Raw genomic sequence first — 19,168 nt, 5'->3', positions numbered from 1 at the left:
TCTCTCCTTGTTCACGTAGTGTTTCTCAAGAACAGAAGCCCCGCTTTTCTCCTCATTCTATCTTTCTCTGCACGAAAAATGTGCTGTGCTGAGAGGAGCCCGGGACGTGGCCTGTGTAAGTGTAGGTGTGGATACTGTCATTGACCCCCAAAACCATCCACTGCTGCTCGGCTTTTCCTTCTCTGACCCCCTCTCTGGGAGAGCTGTGGGCATGGCCCTGCAGCCAGATTCGACTCTGGAGCTTTCTAGTATGTCATCTCCCCCAACTCTTATGGCTCGAATCAGCTGCACCTCTCCCTAGGGAAATAGTCTGGGCTCAAATCTCAGTGGAATCCAGCTTGTGCCAGCTGAGCGCTGTCCTTGAGCTGTCCTGGCATATTACCCTCACCTTGGCCAGAGCATGGCCTGCAGAATGTAGCAGTTGAAAGTGCCGGAATCTGCACATCTGGACACAGAGGTAGGACCAGGGGCCACAGACATTCCTCCATCACTCACCTCAGCCTGCCCAGTGTCACTCTTCCTGCCAGGCACACGAGGCAATCCTCAGTCAGGGCCGCCTGGGCCCCTGCCCCAGGGGGATTGACTCTACTAGGGGCGGATGGTCACTCCTGGCCCTGGCCTGGGCAGGCTAGGACGAGTGGGAGGGATGAAGCAAAGCACCATAGCTCAGCCCTTAATTACCGAGACATACATCCCTGACTGCTCCATCTGAGAGGGAGCCTCAGGGCCACTCAGCCCTCCATGAGGTGGTATGTTGTCAGAAGCCAGTGTCCCTGACATCCTGTACAGTAAGAAGCCATTACATTCTCCAGATTCCTGCCAGGGAGGGCTGCTGGGGATTCAGTAGGAGCCTTGTTTCCAATTCCTTGGCTCCTTTGTCCTTTTTAAAATATTATTTATTTATGTATTTATTTAAGTATAATCAGTTACAATGTGTCAATTTCTGGTATACAGCATAATGTCCCAGTCATGCATATATTATATGCATGGCTCCTTTCTCTATTGTGGCCTCTTTGAAACTTCTGCCTCCTAACCTCACTTCCCTGAGCCATCTGGCTCCAGTTCTGACAGTTATATGGGTGCAGCCACTTTCCAGACCCACAAGGACACACTAGCTGGGCCTCTTCCTCCCATTTTTCTTTTTCCTTGGGACTCTTCAGTCAGTGGGGGCAGGAACTCATCTACTGAATGCTTGATACAATGTGTCAGGTGTTTTTTTTTCCTCTCAGGTATTTTATTTAATGCTCTCAGTAGCTATTAGAAGTGGATTCTCTTACCTCCATTTTATGGAGGAGAATACTGAGGTGTAGGGAGGTTAAATAACTTGCCCGAAGTCAGAGAGCTAGTGACTGGCAGCACCAGGATTTGAACTCAGGCTTGTAATTCCACTAGACCAGAAGGGGCTGAAAAAAGTTTTGGAGGCCTGGAGTTGGCTCCTTTGAGTCTAAGCCCTTTGTTTATCTGGCATCTGAGGGCAAGTGGCATACTGCAATGGAAAGAGTGCTGGACGTGGAATTAAGAGATCAGAGTCATAGTCTCCACTGTGACACTTAACTCTGTGTGACTTGGAAAAGTCCCTTGCACCTTTTCCAGTATGCCCATACTGTAGCTTTTAAAAAATACTGATCTGGAGCATCCCACCACAGATCAATTAAATCAGCCTCCAAGGATGGGGCCCTGGGTAATTGGTATATTTTAAAAGCTTCCTAGCTGATTCTAACGTGCACCCAAGAGTGAAAATCCCTGAGCTAGGCAATTTAGGCCAGCGCTTCTAAAACTTTAATGCATGTGCAGATCACCCGAGGAGCTAGTTAAATGTAGGTTCTGATTCAGTAGGTCTGGGATGCTGTATTTCTAACAAGCTCCCAGGTGATGCTGATGCTGCTGGTCTAAGGATCACACTTTGAACAGCTGGGGGCTAGAGGGCTCTATGTGGGAATGAAAGAACTTGGCACCCACCTGAGTGAGCTGGTCCCCTTTCTGCCATCCCTGGCCAGGGCCACTGCCGGGCATTAGGGGAGCAGGAAGCCTGCCCTTCTCTCATGGGCTCCATGGCTCCAGCAGAAGCCGACACAGATGTGTAAGAGACAGGACTTCATCCCCGCACTGTCCCACCTCCTCCAGACTAAGGAATGGCAGCCAGATGCCTCTTTCCTCCCTCCTCGTGTTCTGCCTCTAGCCATGAATGACAGGGCTGCAGGGGTCTTCAGGGTGTGTTGTGTACACGTCGGCCTGTCCTTGGGGACTGGGTCTCCTGCCTGGGGTGGCCATTCCAGACTTGTGGCCTTTTTGGGGTCACTGTCTCCATCTGTGTCTGACTCTCTGGAAATTTCGACCTGGTCCTTCCTTTGGCCACTCCCTTTTGTCCTAATGACAGAAAAGCAGAACTGATGGCCTGGAGGGGCTCTGAGGATGGAGAAGGGTCTTCCCCTAAGGGTGTGGTAGGAGGAGGAGACAGGGAAATGGTTGTGACAGCCAGCTTAGCTGTGCTAGCAGCAAAACCATGTCCCTCCAATGCTACTTGTGCTGGTGTGAAGTCCCTTTGGGCTGCTCTGACTGTATCCCCTGGATCACCACGGTCCTGGAGACCTGGGTCCTTTCCTTGGCCTGCATTGCCCCCTGCCAGCAGGGCTGAGGTACTGCTACCTGGGCTCTGTGGGAACAAACCCTTTCCAGGACCTCTGAGGTCCTGGTTACTCCTAGATCTGTATCATAGGTTAGAAAGTTGTGGTAACATAAGACACGCACATGTACACACAGATGCAAGTGCAGGTGCCCATGCATGTGTGTATACAGGTGCCTGGTCCCACACTGATCCATGTAAACTGGTGATGTGAGCAAACTTGGCTGCAGTTACGGGCAGAGACAGACGCTGAGATGGCACTAACCAACGCATGCACTCTCAGAAATGCACAAGTGTTCACCCACGCCCCACCCTAGTCTGCCCTCAAACCCTCAGGAACTACAGAGGCTGAAGAGCCTTCTCTTCTCCCTGTCAAATACTCATCGGTGTGAGACCCTTGAGGAGCCTATTATTTTTTCTGACTGACCTCCACCTCCCCGCACTCTTCCCTCCGTTGTCTACCCACCCAGCATCTCTGAAATACCAGTTTGTCCTTTAACTTATGACTTCTCGCTGCCAAAATTTCATCCTGCATTTCCTTGTGGGTGAGCACTGCAAAGGGAGAGCTCTTCCTGTCTTGGCAAAACCCCTGCCAGTCTCCCTGGAATCCCCTGGTCACAGGCTCTAAGGAAATGGAAGAAACATTGAGGACAGTACTCCATGGCCAGAGCACCTCTGATGAGCCAGCAGCCTCTCCTCCCACCCACCCCCACCATATGCCAGATCCCATGGTCCCAGCCCTACTGCTCCCTGGCACCGGTGTAGGGACTAAATTGCTTCCTGGGAGGTCGTAGGGCTCTGCTGCAGGTACCCAGCTTATCATGGCCAGGAGGGCTTCCTCTGTGGCTTCAGTCCAGCTGCAAATCTCCACTGAGGCTGGCAGGGGCATCCCACCCTGTGCCAGGCACTCCCAGAGCAGAGGCTGGTGGCTAACCCAGCCATTGCCCCCCAAGACTCCCATCAGCCAGCATCGTCAGCCTGACAGTCAGCATTGGGTTGTGCCCCAAAGAGGCCAAACCACGGGAGAGAGCCAGGGCAGTCCTGGGAGGCTCCTTGGGGAAGGAGGACTGGGACTTGGTGAGGGGTAGGAGAGGGAGAGCACTGGGGAAACTGCCAGGTCAGAAGGGTCAGAACCCTGAGGGGGAGTCAGAGCTTGGCGTCTGGCCCCAGCACTGCTACCACATTAAGTGCGAGCCTGGTAGACGAGCCTGTTTGGAGGCATGTCAAATGGGTATATGAAAACCTTCTGCACAGCTTATTGTGTGTGTTCAGTGAGTTTTGGCTATCAGGGTGCTGGGGAATTTTAGGTACAATGATGGGAAAGAGAATAGTAACAGCTGAACATCCTGTACCCGTAGCTGGACTAGGATGGTCTACCCGGGCCGGGAAATTGGATGGCTCCCTGCAAAGTGGGGAGGTGAAGACAGTTGTGGCTTCATCCCCTGGCACTATTTCTTGACCCCAGATATTGCTAGGAGTTGCTGCTGATGGTGGTTCCGTTCTTGGGCAGGAGTGCGGGGGAGTGGGAGGGGGATTGGACCAGCAGAGAATGAGGCTTGAGAGGTGTCCCAGGACATCCACGGAATAGGGTCTGGGGAGCAGAGGGGAAATCCTAGCTGGTTGTGACATGGAGTGACTGTGCCATCTCCTTCATGCTTCTCTTGTCGTTTCCGGGTCACCAGGGCTACAGATGCCTGCCAGAGGTGCAGCAGTGCACACCCAGGGTGGCTTGGCTCCAGCATCCCTAAGCTCCTTTCTCTGCCTGTCTCTCTCCCCCCATTCTGTTTTAGAAACTGAGGCCAAAAAAGCATGCGGGTGGCTGCGAGCTACAGGATTCCCTCAGTATGCTCAGCTGTTTGAAGGTAAGGCCACTCAGTTGCTACCCCTCCCTCACCTCAAAACCTGCATTATCCCTCCATTTTTCAGTTGGAAAGTGGGGCCAGTCATATCTTTTCTCCAGCCACGCGAGATGCTTCGTACCCTGGCCCTGATCCTGTAGTGAGAAGCTCTCTCCTACTCAGTCCTCTTTCCCACACTGCTCATCAGCTCTCCCGAGCTCTGGAGTTCCCCGTGTGTTAAAGTGCCTTGTCTCAAGCGGGGCCACTGCTTTGTGCCCCTTCTGAGGACGTTATTGACATAGACACAACGTGGGGGGGGGTGCACCTGGCAACCTTGACCCCCTCTCCTCCCCACAGCCTTATTTCTCTGTCTGCCTTCATTTTTCTGTTTTTCTCTTTTATTTTTAAAAAATATTTTATTTATTTTTTTTATGTTTGAGGGGAGGTAATTTGGTTTATTTATTTACTTATTTGCTTTAATAGAGGTGCTGGGGGTTGAACCCAGGACCTCATGCATGCTAAGTTCTACCACTGAGCTATACTCACCCCCCTCCCTGTTTCTCTTCAGAGTTGTTCATCCTGGCTGTTTCCACTTCCCCTCTTCTTCCCACACCTCTACTGTCCCCTGGCTTCATCCCCACCTTGCCAACAAAACAGCCCTTGTCAAGCTCACCAGGGACCTCCACGTGGTCACACTCTGCAGTCCCTTCCCAGTCCTGACTTAATTTCTCCAGAGCATACAGCGCAGTGGGCTCCTCCCTGCAGCTCCTGGAGTGCCCTCTTCTCTTGGCGACCCCCCTGGCTGCTCCCAGTCTCCTCGGCCGACATAGCGCCCTCTAGCTGATCCTGACTGTTTGGGGCTCTCAGGGCTCCGTCTTGGACGTTTCTTTCCCAAGAGCTCCTTGTCCAAGTGCCATCTATATTCTGATGACTCCACAGTGTCTCTCTGTCCAGACTTCAGTCCCAAGCTCCAGATTCCTCTCTTCAGTTCACAATTCAGTATCTCTCCTCAGCTGTCTGACGGATGTCTTAAGATGGAACAGGTCTAAACCTGAACTCTGATGGCACCACTGTCCACTCAAGCCCCACCTCCAACAGGGCCCTTCTCCCTCCAGAATATCTCTTGAATCGATCCACCTCCTACCACCTCCTGCCATGTTGCTGTGACCCGCTCGCTTGGCCTAACGCTGCAGCCTCCTTTTTTTTTTTTTTTCTACTTTTTTCAGGGGGAGGTAATTAGGTTTATTTATCTATTAACAGAGGTACTGGTGATTGACCTTGTGCCTGCTAAGCATGTGCTCTACCACTGAGCTATGTCCTCCCCCACCCCTCATCCTCCTTTCTTCACTGCCTCCCCTATTCTGAATGCATAGCAGCTAGAGGGACCCTGTGAGCCCCCACAGGCCTGATTGTGTCCCTCCCCTGCTCTGCTCTGCATTGCTCCTCCACTGGCTTCAAGGCACACTCAGAATGAAGTGAGCGCCAGCACTCTGTTCTGGCCCACAAGACTGCATCAGCCAACTTCCACATAACTCCTCTCCTCTTCGCTCACTTCGCTCTGGGCCCCTTTCTACCACTCACACTGGGCTCTCACCCTCCTCAGAGCCTCAGTTTTAGTCCTGCCTGGGGGCTTTCTCCCAGGCTCTTTGCATGGTGGGCCCCTTCTCCCACTTCAGGACTCTGCTCAGAAGTCAGCACCTTGGAAAGTCCTGTCCTTACCCCAGGCTTGTATCTTTGCCGGCGTTTATAAGTACGTATTTCATTTCTCTCACATACTGTTTACTGTCTGTTGCCCCCATAAGAGTGTGAACTCCGTGAAGGCCTGGATCATTTTGGTTTCATTTTCTGTTGTATCCCCAGAGCCTGGCACAAAGTAGGTGCTCAATTAATATTAATAAATGAGTAAATGGGCTTGTTTTACCAGTCAGGCAGAGAAGTGTGGGATGTCGGGGATGCTCTCTCCCTTCCCCCACTCCTCCCTCTCTCCCCTCCCTTCCCCAAGCTCCAGGGAGTGGGCGCCCTTGCTCTGAGAAGCAGGGGAGGTGAAGTGTCATATGGCTACCCACTGTCCTCTGTCCTCTGTCCTCACTCTCTCCCTGCTCCCCAGAGTTCACCGTGGCCAGGGAGGAAGGGCTCTATCTGAGCAGCCCAGGATGCAGAGGGGACTGGAGGAGCTAGGGTGGGCTCTTGGCAGCTCCCTAGTGACTCAGGCCTGCCAACCTCCATGGACCTGCCTCACCGATGGATGGGTCCTTTTGTCCAGCTCGACCTTCCTGGCCCCTACTTGACCTTCCCTCAGTGGCCAACCATGAGCTCCACGGCCCCTCTTTTACTGCCTGCCTGCTTCCCCACTTCCCTGGCCCCCTTCTTCTCACTCAAGGGTCACTGGCGCTGAGTGACCTACCACCCTCGACTCATCTTGGCTTTTCTCTGCCATACAGATGGTTCGTTTCCCCTGGATATTGGCTCTGTGAAGAAGGACCACAGTTTTCTGGACGAAGACTCTTTGGGAGCCCTGTGCAGGTAATGGGGCCAAGGGCCAGGCCTGGGAGGTCAAAGGCCTGGCTTGGGACTTCCTCATGGGAAAAAGCAATCCTCATTCCCTCTGACAGAGGAAGAGCCTGCCTGTGATCAGAGTTCATCTGCTGTAGTCACGCTGTTCACTCTGTCTTCCGTGTCTGTGACATCCTCACCCACCCAGTCACTAGAAAGCCATGGTCTGGCCTCAGTTCTTTTCTCCCTTCAGTTAGATCCTCCAGACATTCCTCGGATGTGTCCCCTCTCTACTTGTTTGAGGCCAAACCATTCTTGGATCCATCTCTGCATCCCCACTCCTCGCTCTGATCCAGCATCCCTACACCCACTAGAGTCAGCTTCCCAGTGGCGGCTTTTCTGCTTCAAATACGTTGCTGTCTGCTGGGAAAAGTCCAAAGCTTTGTTAGCATGACACCCGAGGCCTTTTGCAGGCCAGCTATTTTTCTTTCTTTTTTTTTTTTGTGATGGGGAAGGAATTAGGCTTATTTATTTATTTTTAATGGTGGTGCTGGGGATTGAACCTAAGACCTCATGCATGTTAGGCATATACTCTACCACTGAGCTATACCCTCCCCACTGCAGCCTGGCTTTGACCGACCTTATCAGCCTCAGTCTTCCCCTGACATACATAGAGGTCTATTTATTGTCTGTTTCCCTCTCTACCTTGTCACGGGCTCTCATCAAAGCCTAGGATAGGAATCTCTGTTTCTCTCTCCCTCCAAATCCTATTTCTGTTCTCAGGGAGACCTTCTCTGACTGCACCCCCTGCCTTGATGGAAGTTCCTTGTCCCACCCTCTGTGTGCCTGCTGTGCCTTCTGTCTCCTCTGTCCTTGAACCTGTCCCATCTCTGTAGTGGTTTTTTTTTCCACATCTGTAAGTTCCCAAAGGTCAGAGGCCATACTCTCCCCAGCATCATGTCCGTCACTGAAACCTTCATGAAGTCTGGGACTTGGGACAAGTTTTGATGTCTTGGACATGGAAAGCAGTGGATGGTGTCTGGGGAGTATCTCAGCAGGCTCTGCCCTGCAGGCTTTGAGGGTTGAGACCCTTGGGTGAACCCTGCTTCATTTTCTTGCAGGAGGCTGATGACCTTGAACAACTGTGCCTCGATGAAACTGGAGGTTCATTTTCAATGCAAGCAGGTGAGTCATGGCAAGTGTGGAGTCTGTGGTCTTGTGGTGCTGTGGGGAACCCAGGACAGCCACAGACCACTTATAAACTGAGCTACAGGGTCCCCAGGAGTCTAGGCTGTCCCAGGGAAGTGCCTTGTTTCAGCCTGGGAGTGGGATGTAAGGGGCTTTATGAGGCTGCTGGGTTTTGGCGAGTCTGGTCTCGAAGCCAGGGTTTGAGAACAAGTACCCTGTTCCTTGGATGGCCTCACCCACCCCCCTCTGCTCACCCTTCCTTCTTGGGTTTACAAATAACTTGACCTAGTGGTGACCATTCCTCAGGGAAATCCAGCTGCCTACACTCCCTGCTCTGTGAGAGCAAAAATTCCTTGACTAGGGAGTGGAGACAGAATAACGTGATAGAAAAACATGGCCTATATGATCTTAGAAGTCAGGGTCCCCAACCTGACCCCCATGAGGTCTTATCAACTGAGCTTCATTTTCTCCGTTTCTACAGTGAATTGGAGGCAGCATTCATAGCCTCCAAAGGCCTTGCTAATGCGGCCGGATTGGGGATTGCAGAAATTGAGAGGGCTCTTGGTCTGCATGCGTCCCTGGAATGTGGGCCGGATGACACCATCCTTCTCTGGGGTCAGGCTTTGTGGATTTTCTCTGGGGCTTTTTCCACCAGAGGCCCGCCGTCGGGTGGGTCAGCCAAGTTGCCCAGCCCTGGCCCCAGAAGCGGGAGACCCCTAGTGCCTGGTTCTGGGTCTGCACTCACTGCTTGGTGACCTTGCACAAGCCTATTCCCCTCTCGGGTCCTCAGTTTCCCCACTTGGCAAATTGGAAAATTAGAAAATCTAAAATCCCCTTCTAGCTCTGGCATTCTGGGATTCTAATCTGAGACTATAGCCTAGAGACTTGGGAGGCTGCTGAGGACAGGAAATCAAGATGCTTGGATTCCAGCCCTGTCTGTCACTGCCACTAACTTACTGCCTGACATTGTATGACCTTGGGCAAATGGTTTCTCCTTTGTCTGGTTTCCCTATCTGTAGAACGGGGAGGGATTAGATTGCTTAGATGACCATCACCCTCCATCTGGGCCTTGTCTGTGACTCCGGGCTTTTTCCAGCACTGCCAGAGCCAGCTTCCCCTTCAAGAATGTGTCCTCAGCCAGAGAGCAGGGCCCTTTGCCTCAAAGTCCCCCAAGAGTTTGGAGGCAGGGAGTGGAACCCAAGCACAGGCTTGGAGGCTGGACTTCTCTGACTCAAGCCTGTGGTGCTCTTCCCAGAATGAAGACTCAGAGGAGGAAGAGCAGTGTACCATAAGCAACCACTGGGCCTTTCAGCGAGAAAGCAAATGCTGGTCTCGTGTGGGCTCCTCTGACCTGCTGGCCCCACCGAGCCCTGGCCTGCCAGTGACCTCCAGCTGTGAGAGCGTCCTCACGGAGCTTAGTGCCACCTCCCTGCCAGCCATCACTGTGAGCCTCCTGCCCGAGCCAGTGGACCTTCCCTCCCTAGGCTGTGCTCCCAGCCCAAGTGACCAGTCCTTCCTAAGCCCCTCTCGGGGCCAGGAGGCTCCTCGGGGCAAAGCCAAGAAGCACCGTTCCCGGAGCTTCCTCAAGCACCTGGAGTCTCTGAGGCGGAAGGAAAAGGGCGGCAGCCAGCAAGCAGAGCTCGAGTGTAGCTCGGCCACCTCAGAGAAGGCCACCAAAGCCTCCTCTTTTAGAAGTCGCCGTGGCTTCCTCTCAGCTGGATTCTACAGGGCCAAAAACCAGGCGGCCACCTCAGCCAGTGGTGGTGGTGCTGAGACTCAGAGGGCCTGGGAGGCCTGGCCTGTGGCCACGTTCCAGCATCCTCAGCGGGCGCACCGGGGTGACTGCCTGGTGCATGTGCCCAGGGACCACAAACCAGGCACATTCCCTCGCTCCCTGTCCATTGAAAGCCTGTGTCCTGAGGATGGACACCGCCTGGCAGATTGGCAACCAGGTAGGCGCTGGGGCTACGAAGGGCGCCGGGGCTCCTGTGGCTCCACGGGTAGCCATGCCAGCACCTATGACAACATGCCCGAACTGTCCCCAGCTGAGCCTGTCCTGGCTGGGACTGAGGCTGAAGAGGAAGAGGAGGAGGGTGGGGACAGCTACACTCACTTGGACGACATCCTCCAGCATGTGTGGGGGTTGCAGCAGCGAGTAGAGCTCTGGTCTCGGGCCATATACCCAGACCTGGGGCCTGGAGATAAGGAAGAGGAAGAAGATGAGGAAGAAGAGGAGGAGGCCACTTCATCAATAGAAATAGTCACGGGTGAAGAGGAAAGTCGGGCTGAGGCTCTGGCCCAGGGAGAGGCTCCAGCCCACAGGGAGTCCTTAGCCCCGGGCCAGGTGGATGTCCAGCTAGGAGTCCCAGCTCAGGCTCAAGCTCAAGTCCCAGCTGAGTCGGAGCTCCGGGCACAGGCAGAGGCCGAGGCCCCGAGCTTAGCCCAGGATCCTGAGCAGGAGGCAAATTCAGGAGGGGAACCCACTTCTGCCTCCAGCCTGTCTGTGGAAGAAGGCCACTCCATTTCTGACACTGTGGCCTCATCCAGTGAACTGGACAGTAGCGGGAACTCCATGAACGAGGCGGAAGCCACAGGGTCCCCAGCTGGACTCCAGGCTTCAGCACCGCGTGAACGACGAGACTCAGGTGTTGGTGCCTCACTGACCAGACCCTGCAGGTGGGAGTCCAGGGTAGGGGTGGGAGCAGTGGCCTCTGTTGTCTCTCCCCACTCCCACTGTGCCTCCCCCATCTCTTCATCTCTTCCCTTACCCCTCTCTCTCCCCTCCCTTCCCCCAAGCCCATTTATTAGTCACAAGGCCCAGGAGCAAGTTCTTAGGGGCTGGGTGATTGCCTGCCAGCAACCAGGCCCAAGAGAGAAATAGAAAGAGTATAGGACTCAGGATTCCAAAATGTGAGGTTCAGGACCTGCCTCTGCTGTGGCCTTGTGCAAACTGTAGCTCTTTTGGGGTCTCCATTTCCCCATGTGTAAATCAAAGGCGTTAGAGGAGACAGTCTCTGATCCCCAGCTTTGCTATCCTGGGCTTCTTAGAGCAGCACCTCCACCGCAGTCTTGAAGGGAAGGGGGGCTGGGACCGCTTGTGGGCACTAGGTGGGCCTGCGATCTGTGCCACCCTCCCTGATAGCATCTGGGCTGCTGGGTAGCCCCGGAAACCCAGACTAAGCTTTCTCCACCCTGGGGCCCAGTAGCATCGGTGACAGTGGTCCCATCTCCTTGTATGTTCTTTCTTTGGCAGGGGGCGGGAAGGGGGAACCAAAAGAACACAACCTTTTCTAAGGTTTCCCCAAACCTGTTCCTCTGGCCTTCTCCGCCCCCTCACTCCTCACCAGGAAGCTCCGTTGGCACAGCTTCCAGAACTCTCACCGGCCCAGCCTCAACTCAGAGTCACTGGAGATCAACCGGCAGTTTGCCAGCCAGATCCACCTCCTACACAAGGGCTCGCTGCTGCGGCTCACCGCCTTCATGGAGAAGTACACTGTCCCCCACAAACAGGGCTGGGTCTGGTGAGTCCTCCTGGGCCACTGTGGTGGCACAGCTGCTCTTCCAGGGCATGGATCCCTCCCTGCCCCCACTGCAGGGCCCTGGGAGGGTCCCCCTCAGGAGGTGGTGCAGGCAGGTAGAGCCTCCAGGCCACTGGAGCAGTGGGAGGTGCTAGGAGGCTGGAGAGGTCACCGTGGCTCCAGGCAGCATGTGTACATCTGTGGGGGATGCACATGGGAGTCACAGGAGTATGTGTGCCACGAGGGAGGCAGGGTGGGAGTGGGGGTCCCCAGGTCCATGAGTGGTACCTCCTCAATCCCAGTTTCCATGCTGCCACTAGCAGGATTATCCTAATATGCACCTTTGGTTGTCAACTTCCTGACACACCCTCCTGTGGTCCTCCATGGCCAAAGAAGAAGGTCCTATTTCCTTCCTATCATGTTCCTTTCAATGTTCTGACCCCACCTCTTTAGCCTGCCAGTCCCAAGCAATGCCAACACATGGCCAGTGGACTGTTCACCCTTCTCTGACTGTGCACATTCTTTTCATGTCTCTTTGCCTTTGCCTGTACTGCTCTTTCTACGTAGAATGCGGAATAACTTTTTCCCATTTCTCCTCTGGGGCAATGCCTACCCATCCCTCAAGAGCCTGCTGAATTTCTACCCTCTCTTTGAGCCTTCCCTGACCCACTGAGTACAGTTTCCCTCCCTCGTGAGTCTCCCCTTAAGTTTTGGCCCACTCCTGGCCAGAGGTATTATCACTGCCTGTTGTGGCAATCGTCTCCTTGACCAGACTGAGAGCTCCCTGTGTCTCTGAGACTCCCTGGGAATGGGCCCAGAGCAGGTGCTCAACTGTAGGTGTATGTTGACTCTGGGGACATGGTGTGTTTCTCCCCCTACTCCCCACCACCTGAGTCCCCTGAGACTGCCGGCAGAGTCTCCAAGTTGTCTCCGGTCCTACCCCATCCCCCTTTCTGATCTCTGGTCACTTCTCCAAACAGGTCAATGCCCAAGTTCATGAAAAGGAACAAGACACCGGACTACCGGGGCCAGCAGGTCTTTGGGGTGCCACCCCTCATCCATGTGCAGCGTACCGGCCAACCACTGCCCCAGAGCATTCAGCAAGCCATGCGCTACCTGCGCAGCCAGTGCCTGGAACAGGTGAGGCCTTCCAGGGCGCATGAGGAGAGATGGTGCTGGGAAGGAAGTCCAAGGCTTCCTTGGACTGGGGAGTTGGGGAGGGGAGCTGCTCTGGGCTTCCCCCTGGGTCGGGCTGGCATGCTAGAGACTTTGCTTATCCTCAGGAAGGCCCAACAGGGATGGACCCAAAACACCCTTCTGTCCCACTCTGTGCCAGCTCTTTTATGGCCCAGGCATAGTAGTCCCCATCTTCCAGGAGCCCGCCTTAGCCTAGGTCCTCCTTTTCCGACTCATCTCCACGCAAAGCCATCTTTCTCCTTGGCCTTGGGGCTGTAAAAATTCTTCTCTTTTGTTTTGCCATTTCTCTCCTGCCCTACCCAGCAGGAAGCCTGCCAGTCTTGGAAAGCTCTGGTGGGGAAGGGAGGTGGGTGCTACACTCCTGACCCTCGGTCCAGGGTTGGCCTCACAGTCTCCCTCCCACCCCAACCTGTCTCCCTCCCTCCCTCCCCTGCATGGGCCAGGTGGGCATCTTCCGCAAGTCTGGAGTGAAGTCCAGGATCCAGAACCTACGCCAAATGAATGAGACTTCCCCTGACAATGTTTGCTACGACGGCCAGTCAGCCTATGATGTGGCTGACCTGCTGAAACAGTATTTCCGGGATCTGCCTGAGCCTATCTTCACCAGCAAGCTCACTACCACTTTCCTGCAAATCTACCAGCGTGAGTCCCCTGACCCGATCCCCAATAACCTGTTCCGTTCTCATTCTCCTTGAATCCCAGGGCTTGTGGAAGATAAACCCGTGTAGGCAAATGTAACCACACCCAGAAGCTCATTGGAAGATTTACTATCCCGAATTGGAATGGTCCTTGCAGAGAGACCACATTCTATTCCCCCACACCCATTATATAAAAGAATAGACTGAGGCCCTGAGGAGAGGCAGGGACTCACCCAAGCTTACACGTCACCTGAGACCCGAGTCCACCTTTGCCCTTCCCCCTCACCAACTTCCCTTGGGACCACTGTACCGTCTGCATTCCTCGAAGCAAGAAGAGGCTTGCTGCCAGAAGCTCTAGGGGAATAAGGAAGCCCTTCTGCCATGCCTTTCTTACAGTCCTCCCCAAGGATCAATGGTTGGCAGCCGCGCAAGCTGCCACCTTGCTGCTCCCCGATGAGAACCGAGAGGTGCTGCAGACCCTGCTCTATTTCCTAAGTGACATTGCCTCTGCTGAGGAAAACCAGATGACAGCTGGTAACCTGGCAGTGTGCCTGGCCCCCTCCATCTTCCACCTCAATGTCTCCAAGAAGGATAACCCCTCACCCAGGTGAAACAGGGCAGGGCATGGCTGGGCTAGGCAGGGAGGGTTGGGGCCCCGTTGGATTGTTGGCCCTTGATGGCCGGCACTGCAGTTCCCAGGTAGCACCACAAGAGGTCAGCCTGACTCCTCAGGGGCCCAGGGAGGCTTTGGATGCTGTGAAGCAGGTCCTTCTAAAGGGCAGCAGGTTGTTTTGTGTTTAGAGCTGGCAAGCGGGCTTCTGGGGAGCTTGTCTTGTGCCCTTGTGCCATCCTCTCCTCTCGGCCCTTCCCTCCAGGATCAAAAGCAAACGTAGCCTGATTGGCCGGCCAGGCCCTAGGGACCTGAGTGAGAATATGGCTGCCACCCAGGGCCTATCACACATGATCAGTGACTGCAAGAAACTTTTCCAGGTGAGTCACTCGAGACCCGGGAGAACCATCAGGCCTAATCTTTGTGCCCTAAGTCAGAGTTAGGGTCCATCTTGATGCATACTCCTTGACCACCCATTTCCAACTCTTCCCCTGCAAGGTTTCTCATCCACTGCATTTCAGTAGCCAGGCTTCTCCAGTCCCTTCAAATGAACCAGACAGACCTAAGGGGCTCTGGGACCGGAGGTCCCTGACCTTCTGACACTCCCCACGGCCCCCAGCCTGGTGTGCATGTGCCCTCCCAGGTGCCCCAGGACATGGTGCTGCAACTGTGTAGCTCCTACAGTGCGGCCGAGCTCAGCCCTCCGGGCCCGGCCCTGGCTGAGCTGCGGCAGGCCAGAGCCGCTGGTGTGAGCCTGAGCTTCTACATGGAAGATAGCGTCCAGGAGCTGCTACGCGATGCTGCCGAGCGCTTCAAGGGCTGGATGAGTGTGCCCGGGCCCCAGCACACGGAGCTGGCCTGCAAGAAGGTGGGTATCACGCGGCCCAGAGTTGCTATGGGGCCAGGAGAGGGCCTGGTGCAGATTAGTGTGTGTGTGTGTGTAGGGATCCCCAAAAGAAGGAGCTGCCCTGCCTGTCTCGCTGTGCTTCTGTCGGACACTTGGAGAACATCAGGTGGTAGAGCAAGTACCTTAAGGAAGTGGGAAGCAAATGAGACCAGAGATCTCTCTCAGGAAGCACCTGCCAGAATTACCTTCCAGAAGTCCCCTCCGGACCCATCATTACTTCTAGAGCCTCACCTGCCATCCGTCCCCATGGCACAGTCATGCTGAGCTTCTTACATTTTCCCCTTTGTACTTCTGCCCCTGCTGTCCTCCTCCTGGACTGACCTGCCCCGAGCATTCTATTTCCCAAGCCATCTTAAGCCCCAACTTGATATGCCCCCTCTCCATCCAGAGCCTCCAGCCATGCCCCAGGCTGGAGGTGACACTTCTTTGTCCAGCTCTTGACACTAGGTATGTCCTTTCTTGGATTCTGATTGTAAGACCACAAGCCAGAGGTTGGCCATGGATAAACCAGTCACAGTAAAACCTCCCTTAGATGGTGGGGCTGAGAAGCTCACACCTAAAAAAGGCTCAGGAAGTGGCCACTTTTGTTGCAGTGCACGCATTCCACTTCCTGAGCTAAATGGGGAGTTCCTTGAGGACGACTGCCATCTTCTCTTCCTGTTCAGTTCCAGAAATTCCAAGCACTGTGCCCATTTCACGGAAGAGCCTAGTAGGCCTCAGAAAATGTGTGTCCCATCATCTCTCTGTGCTCCCGAGCAGGTGGAGGAGCAACAACCCAGAAAGGAGAAAGAGGACAGGGAGCGCAGGGCTGGCCTGTCTGGATTGGGCCAGGGTTAGTGGGGTGGCCATGCAGCCTTCCCTTGTCCGAGGCCGGAGTGAGGGCAGGCCGGGGCCAGAGGGTCGAGTGGGGCTTCTCCAGCCCTGACAGCTGTCCCTGTCCCCACTCCCGTGGCTCACAGGCATCAGACGGACACCCTCTGCGTGTGTGGAAGGCATCCACGGAGGTGGCGGCCCCTCCGGCCGTCGTGCTACACCGTGTCCTGCGGGAGAGGGCTCTCTGGGATGAGGACCTGCTGCGGGCCCAGGTGCTTGAAGCCCTGATGCCAGGGGTGGAACTGTACCACTACGTCACCGACAGCATGGCACCCCACCCCTGCCGTGACTTTGTGGTGCTCCGGTGAGAGGCCCTAGCTGTCAGCCTGCTGTGCTTGAGGGGACCAGGGAGGTGGGATGGGAACCAGCGCCAGGAAGCTGAACATGTCTCCCTTGTCCGCAGGATGTGGCGCTCTGACCTACCCCGCGGGGGTTGCCTGCTCCTCTCTCAGTCCCTGGATCCTGAGCAACCTGTGCCGGAGTCGGGGGTGCGGGCTCTGATGCTCACGTCCCAGTACCTCATGGAGCCCTGCGGCCTAGGCCGCTCCCGGCTCACTCACATCTGCCGTGCTGACCTCAGGTACCAGCCTCCTCAGCCCAGACGCCCTCCCACCTCTGCCCTGTGCCACTGACCCCCGGTGAGGGGAGGGCAGCAAGTCCTGGCTTCCTTGTCCCTGGCAAGGGCTCCAGGGAAGAACCCCTGGCTTACACCTGCCTGCTTCTACCTCCCCAGGGGCCGTTCTCCTGACTGGTACAACAAAGTCTTTGGGCATCTGTGTGCCATGGAAGTGGCAAAGATCCGGGACTCCTTCCCTACCCTGCAGGCAGCTGGACCAGAGACAAAGTTGTGAGCCTCAGTCTGCTCCCAGACTGAGCCCTACTCCCCCAGCACCAAGGCATTAATCAGGATTAGTGGGGGGATGAGAGCAGAGCCTCTCCCCCCACCACAATGGATGCCACTTCCAGGGGCAGAGGCAAGCCTGTGTGGTCCTCCTTACTTCCTGAAGCTCCTCCGCACATACGTGGGAGGAAAAGAGAATTTCAGTGTACAGTCTTTACTCCACCTCTACCCCTACACCTGTGTTCTGCCCTTCCGGGAGAGAGGAGTCATTTTGGAGCAAGAAGAAGGCTACTGCTCTCTAGGTCTGCAAAGCCACCAGTCGGTCTTAAGCCTTCCTGGATCTCTCAACCTGCGGGGCAAGGAGGCAGAGAACAGTGTGTGCTCCCAGCTCTCTGGTGTTCTGAGAGGCCAAGCCATCCTGTTTGGTGCCAGGGTCCCTTTAAAGTTGGACAGGAGGTTACGGTCCTGCCTTTGGGCCAACACTGGCCTGGAACTGGCTTATACAGAGAAATTGGACTGGAACAGATGGGCACAGGGGCAGAGCACAGGGTAGCCCCAACCCTTGTGAGCTGTCTGATCTGTGTATATACGATGCTGACTTTTATGAGGCTCATTTAAAGAGTGGGTGCTGACAGGCCCCAATAGGCGACATGACGATTTTGGGATAGCTTGGGATGTGAGAGTAGGGGGGAACCTTCCTTTCTCAGGTCTCAGGAGACCAATGAATCAGTCTCCCCAGACTCGGGCCCCACACTTTATCTGCCACTCCCTGCGGTCTTGTGCATCTGTTGCCCACGCACTGCCGTGTCTAGAAAGTAAACACCCTTGCTCCTACCACACAGGCCTAGCAAAAGCAGATGGTGAGAGGAGACACTATCCGTGTCGGTGTCCCTTTTCCTGCTTTTACATGACAGCCCCTTCCTCAAGAAGAGATCTGGCCCCTGGTTCAGGTGGCCAGGCTGCCAGATGGAAGGGCCTAATGTCATCTCATCCCGCCAGGGCTTGATCCACACCTGACCTAGCCCACCCACCAGCCATCTTGGTTCATGTAGAGAGTCGAGTGCCCAACGTCAACTGGTGCTTTATTATTATTTTTTGGCTGAATAAACTGTAGTGGGATGGGTTCCAGCCAACCAGTTGCAATTTTTAAACCTATCTATTTTATTTGTAACTATAAATACTGTACAGTCAGGATATAAAAATGTACTTGTATATATATATAGATACATATATATATACACACACACACACACACACACACACACACACACACATCTATATATACACACACACATATTCTATCATGAATGTACCATAGTCTATGGTTGGGAGCAGGGGTCTGGAAAGCCTCAAGGGGCAGGGCACTTAAGATGCGACAGGGGAGGTGGAGAGTGGGTCCACGTGACACCCCCCCACCACCGAGGAGCAATAAAGCATTACTAGAGACGTACTCTGTCTGTGTAGCTGTCTTTGCTGAGACGATGGGCTAGGGACCAGGGGCAGGTTACAATGCAGGCTCAGTGTTAGGGTCAGAGGCTGTGAGCAGTACCAGCATAGGACTCAGGGAGACCGCAGGAGAAATGGGAAGGGCCTCAGCCTTTCTCTTTGAGAGGTGATTTGGGGGTGGGGCAGGTGGGATTCTGAGAAGCCAGGGCTTGGGCAGAAGCTGCAAACCCCATTCCCTGACCTGACCAAAAGCCCTTATCTGAGCAGCCCACAAGCATGACCTCAGGCATCCTGACAAAAGCCCTGTGGAGAGATTGCCCATGGCTATGCTCTCCTTACTTCCCCTGCTGCACACAACCCAGGCTGAAAGATGAAGGGTGGAGACCCAGCCTCAGGAGCCTTGGGGACCCTGTTCTACCCATAAGCCAGCCTAATACAGGTCTGAGTGCTTCAAGGCAGCCCCTGGTCTGGCTTTAGTGGCCAGTAAAGAGAGGCCCTCTCATCTGGACTTCCTGCAGGAAAGGCTTTCCTTGCCACATTGCCATAATCATAAAATCCCCAAGCTCCAAGGGGCAGCTGAAGAGAGTGTACAGGCTTTGCAACCAATCTGTGTCCGCATAGCTTTTGAGTGCTGTCCAGCAGCCTGGGGCAAACAAGTCCTACTCTCTCTCTCCAAACCTCAGCTTCCTCTGGGGCCAAACAGGCTGGGGATAACCTCATCACAAGTCTGGCTCAGTCAGTGTTCAGTATGGCCCGCCCCAGTCTGCACCCCAACCCAGCCTGAACAGATTGGGGTCCCACTTCTCTGTTACCTTCTACCAGTCTCTTCTTCTGGGTTCAGCTGTACCTACATGCCTCTGGCCTTTCCTCACTGCTGCTGCCTGGAGGGTCTTGGCTCCACCTGGAAGGGAGTGAGATGGAGCAGAGGGCCTATCAGCCCCTTGACTTTGGGAAAACAATGAAGGCATCCGGCCTATGATCGTTGGATTGGAGATC

General features: G+C 54.7%; 1 protein-coding gene across 5 annotated transcripts in view; it reads left to right on the top strand.

The window, feature by feature from the left end:
* STARD8 (StAR related lipid transfer domain containing 8) overlaps window positions 1-18,176 on the top strand; it is a 74,082-nt gene extending 55,906 nt beyond the window's left edge. For 3 of the 5 annotated variants that reach the window (XM_045509183.2, XM_010973643.3, XM_010973640.3), the window contains 13 exons: window positions 4,414-4,485; window positions 6,903-6,984; window positions 8,076-8,139; window positions 9,398-10,818; window positions 11,490-11,663; window positions 12,641-12,800; window positions 13,301-13,499; window positions 13,892-14,102; window positions 14,371-14,485; window positions 14,725-14,973; window positions 15,972-16,189; window positions 16,289-16,465; window positions 16,619-18,176. In XM_045509183.2, the coding sequence (XP_045365139.1) occupies window positions 4,414-4,485; window positions 6,903-6,984; window positions 8,076-8,139; window positions 9,398-10,818; window positions 11,490-11,663; window positions 12,641-12,800; window positions 13,301-13,499; window positions 13,892-14,102; window positions 14,371-14,485; window positions 14,725-14,973; window positions 15,972-16,189; window positions 16,289-16,465; window positions 16,619-16,736 (3,260 nt within the window). In that variant the 3' untranslated portion in view covers window positions 16,737-18,176. Of the gene's footprint in view, window positions 1-4,413; window positions 4,486-6,902; window positions 6,985-8,075; window positions 8,140-9,397; window positions 10,819-11,489; window positions 11,664-12,640; window positions 12,801-13,300; window positions 13,500-13,891; window positions 14,103-14,370; window positions 14,486-14,724; window positions 14,974-15,971; window positions 16,190-16,288; window positions 16,466-16,618 lie in introns of those variants that run through there. The other 2 variants (XM_045509182.2, XM_010973642.3) reach the window with 2 other exon arrangements.
* Window positions 18,177-19,168: the final 992 nt, after the last annotated feature.

This window comes from Camelus bactrianus, chromosome X, assembly GCF_048773025.1.
Source record: "Camelus bactrianus isolate YW-2024 breed Bactrian camel chromosome X, ASM4877302v1, whole genome shotgun sequence".
Lineage (NCBI taxonomy): Eukaryota > Metazoa > Chordata > Mammalia > Artiodactyla > Camelidae > Camelus > Camelus bactrianus.
Note: the sequence above shows the minus strand (reverse complement) of the source record. Positions and strands in the feature narration are given on the sequence as shown.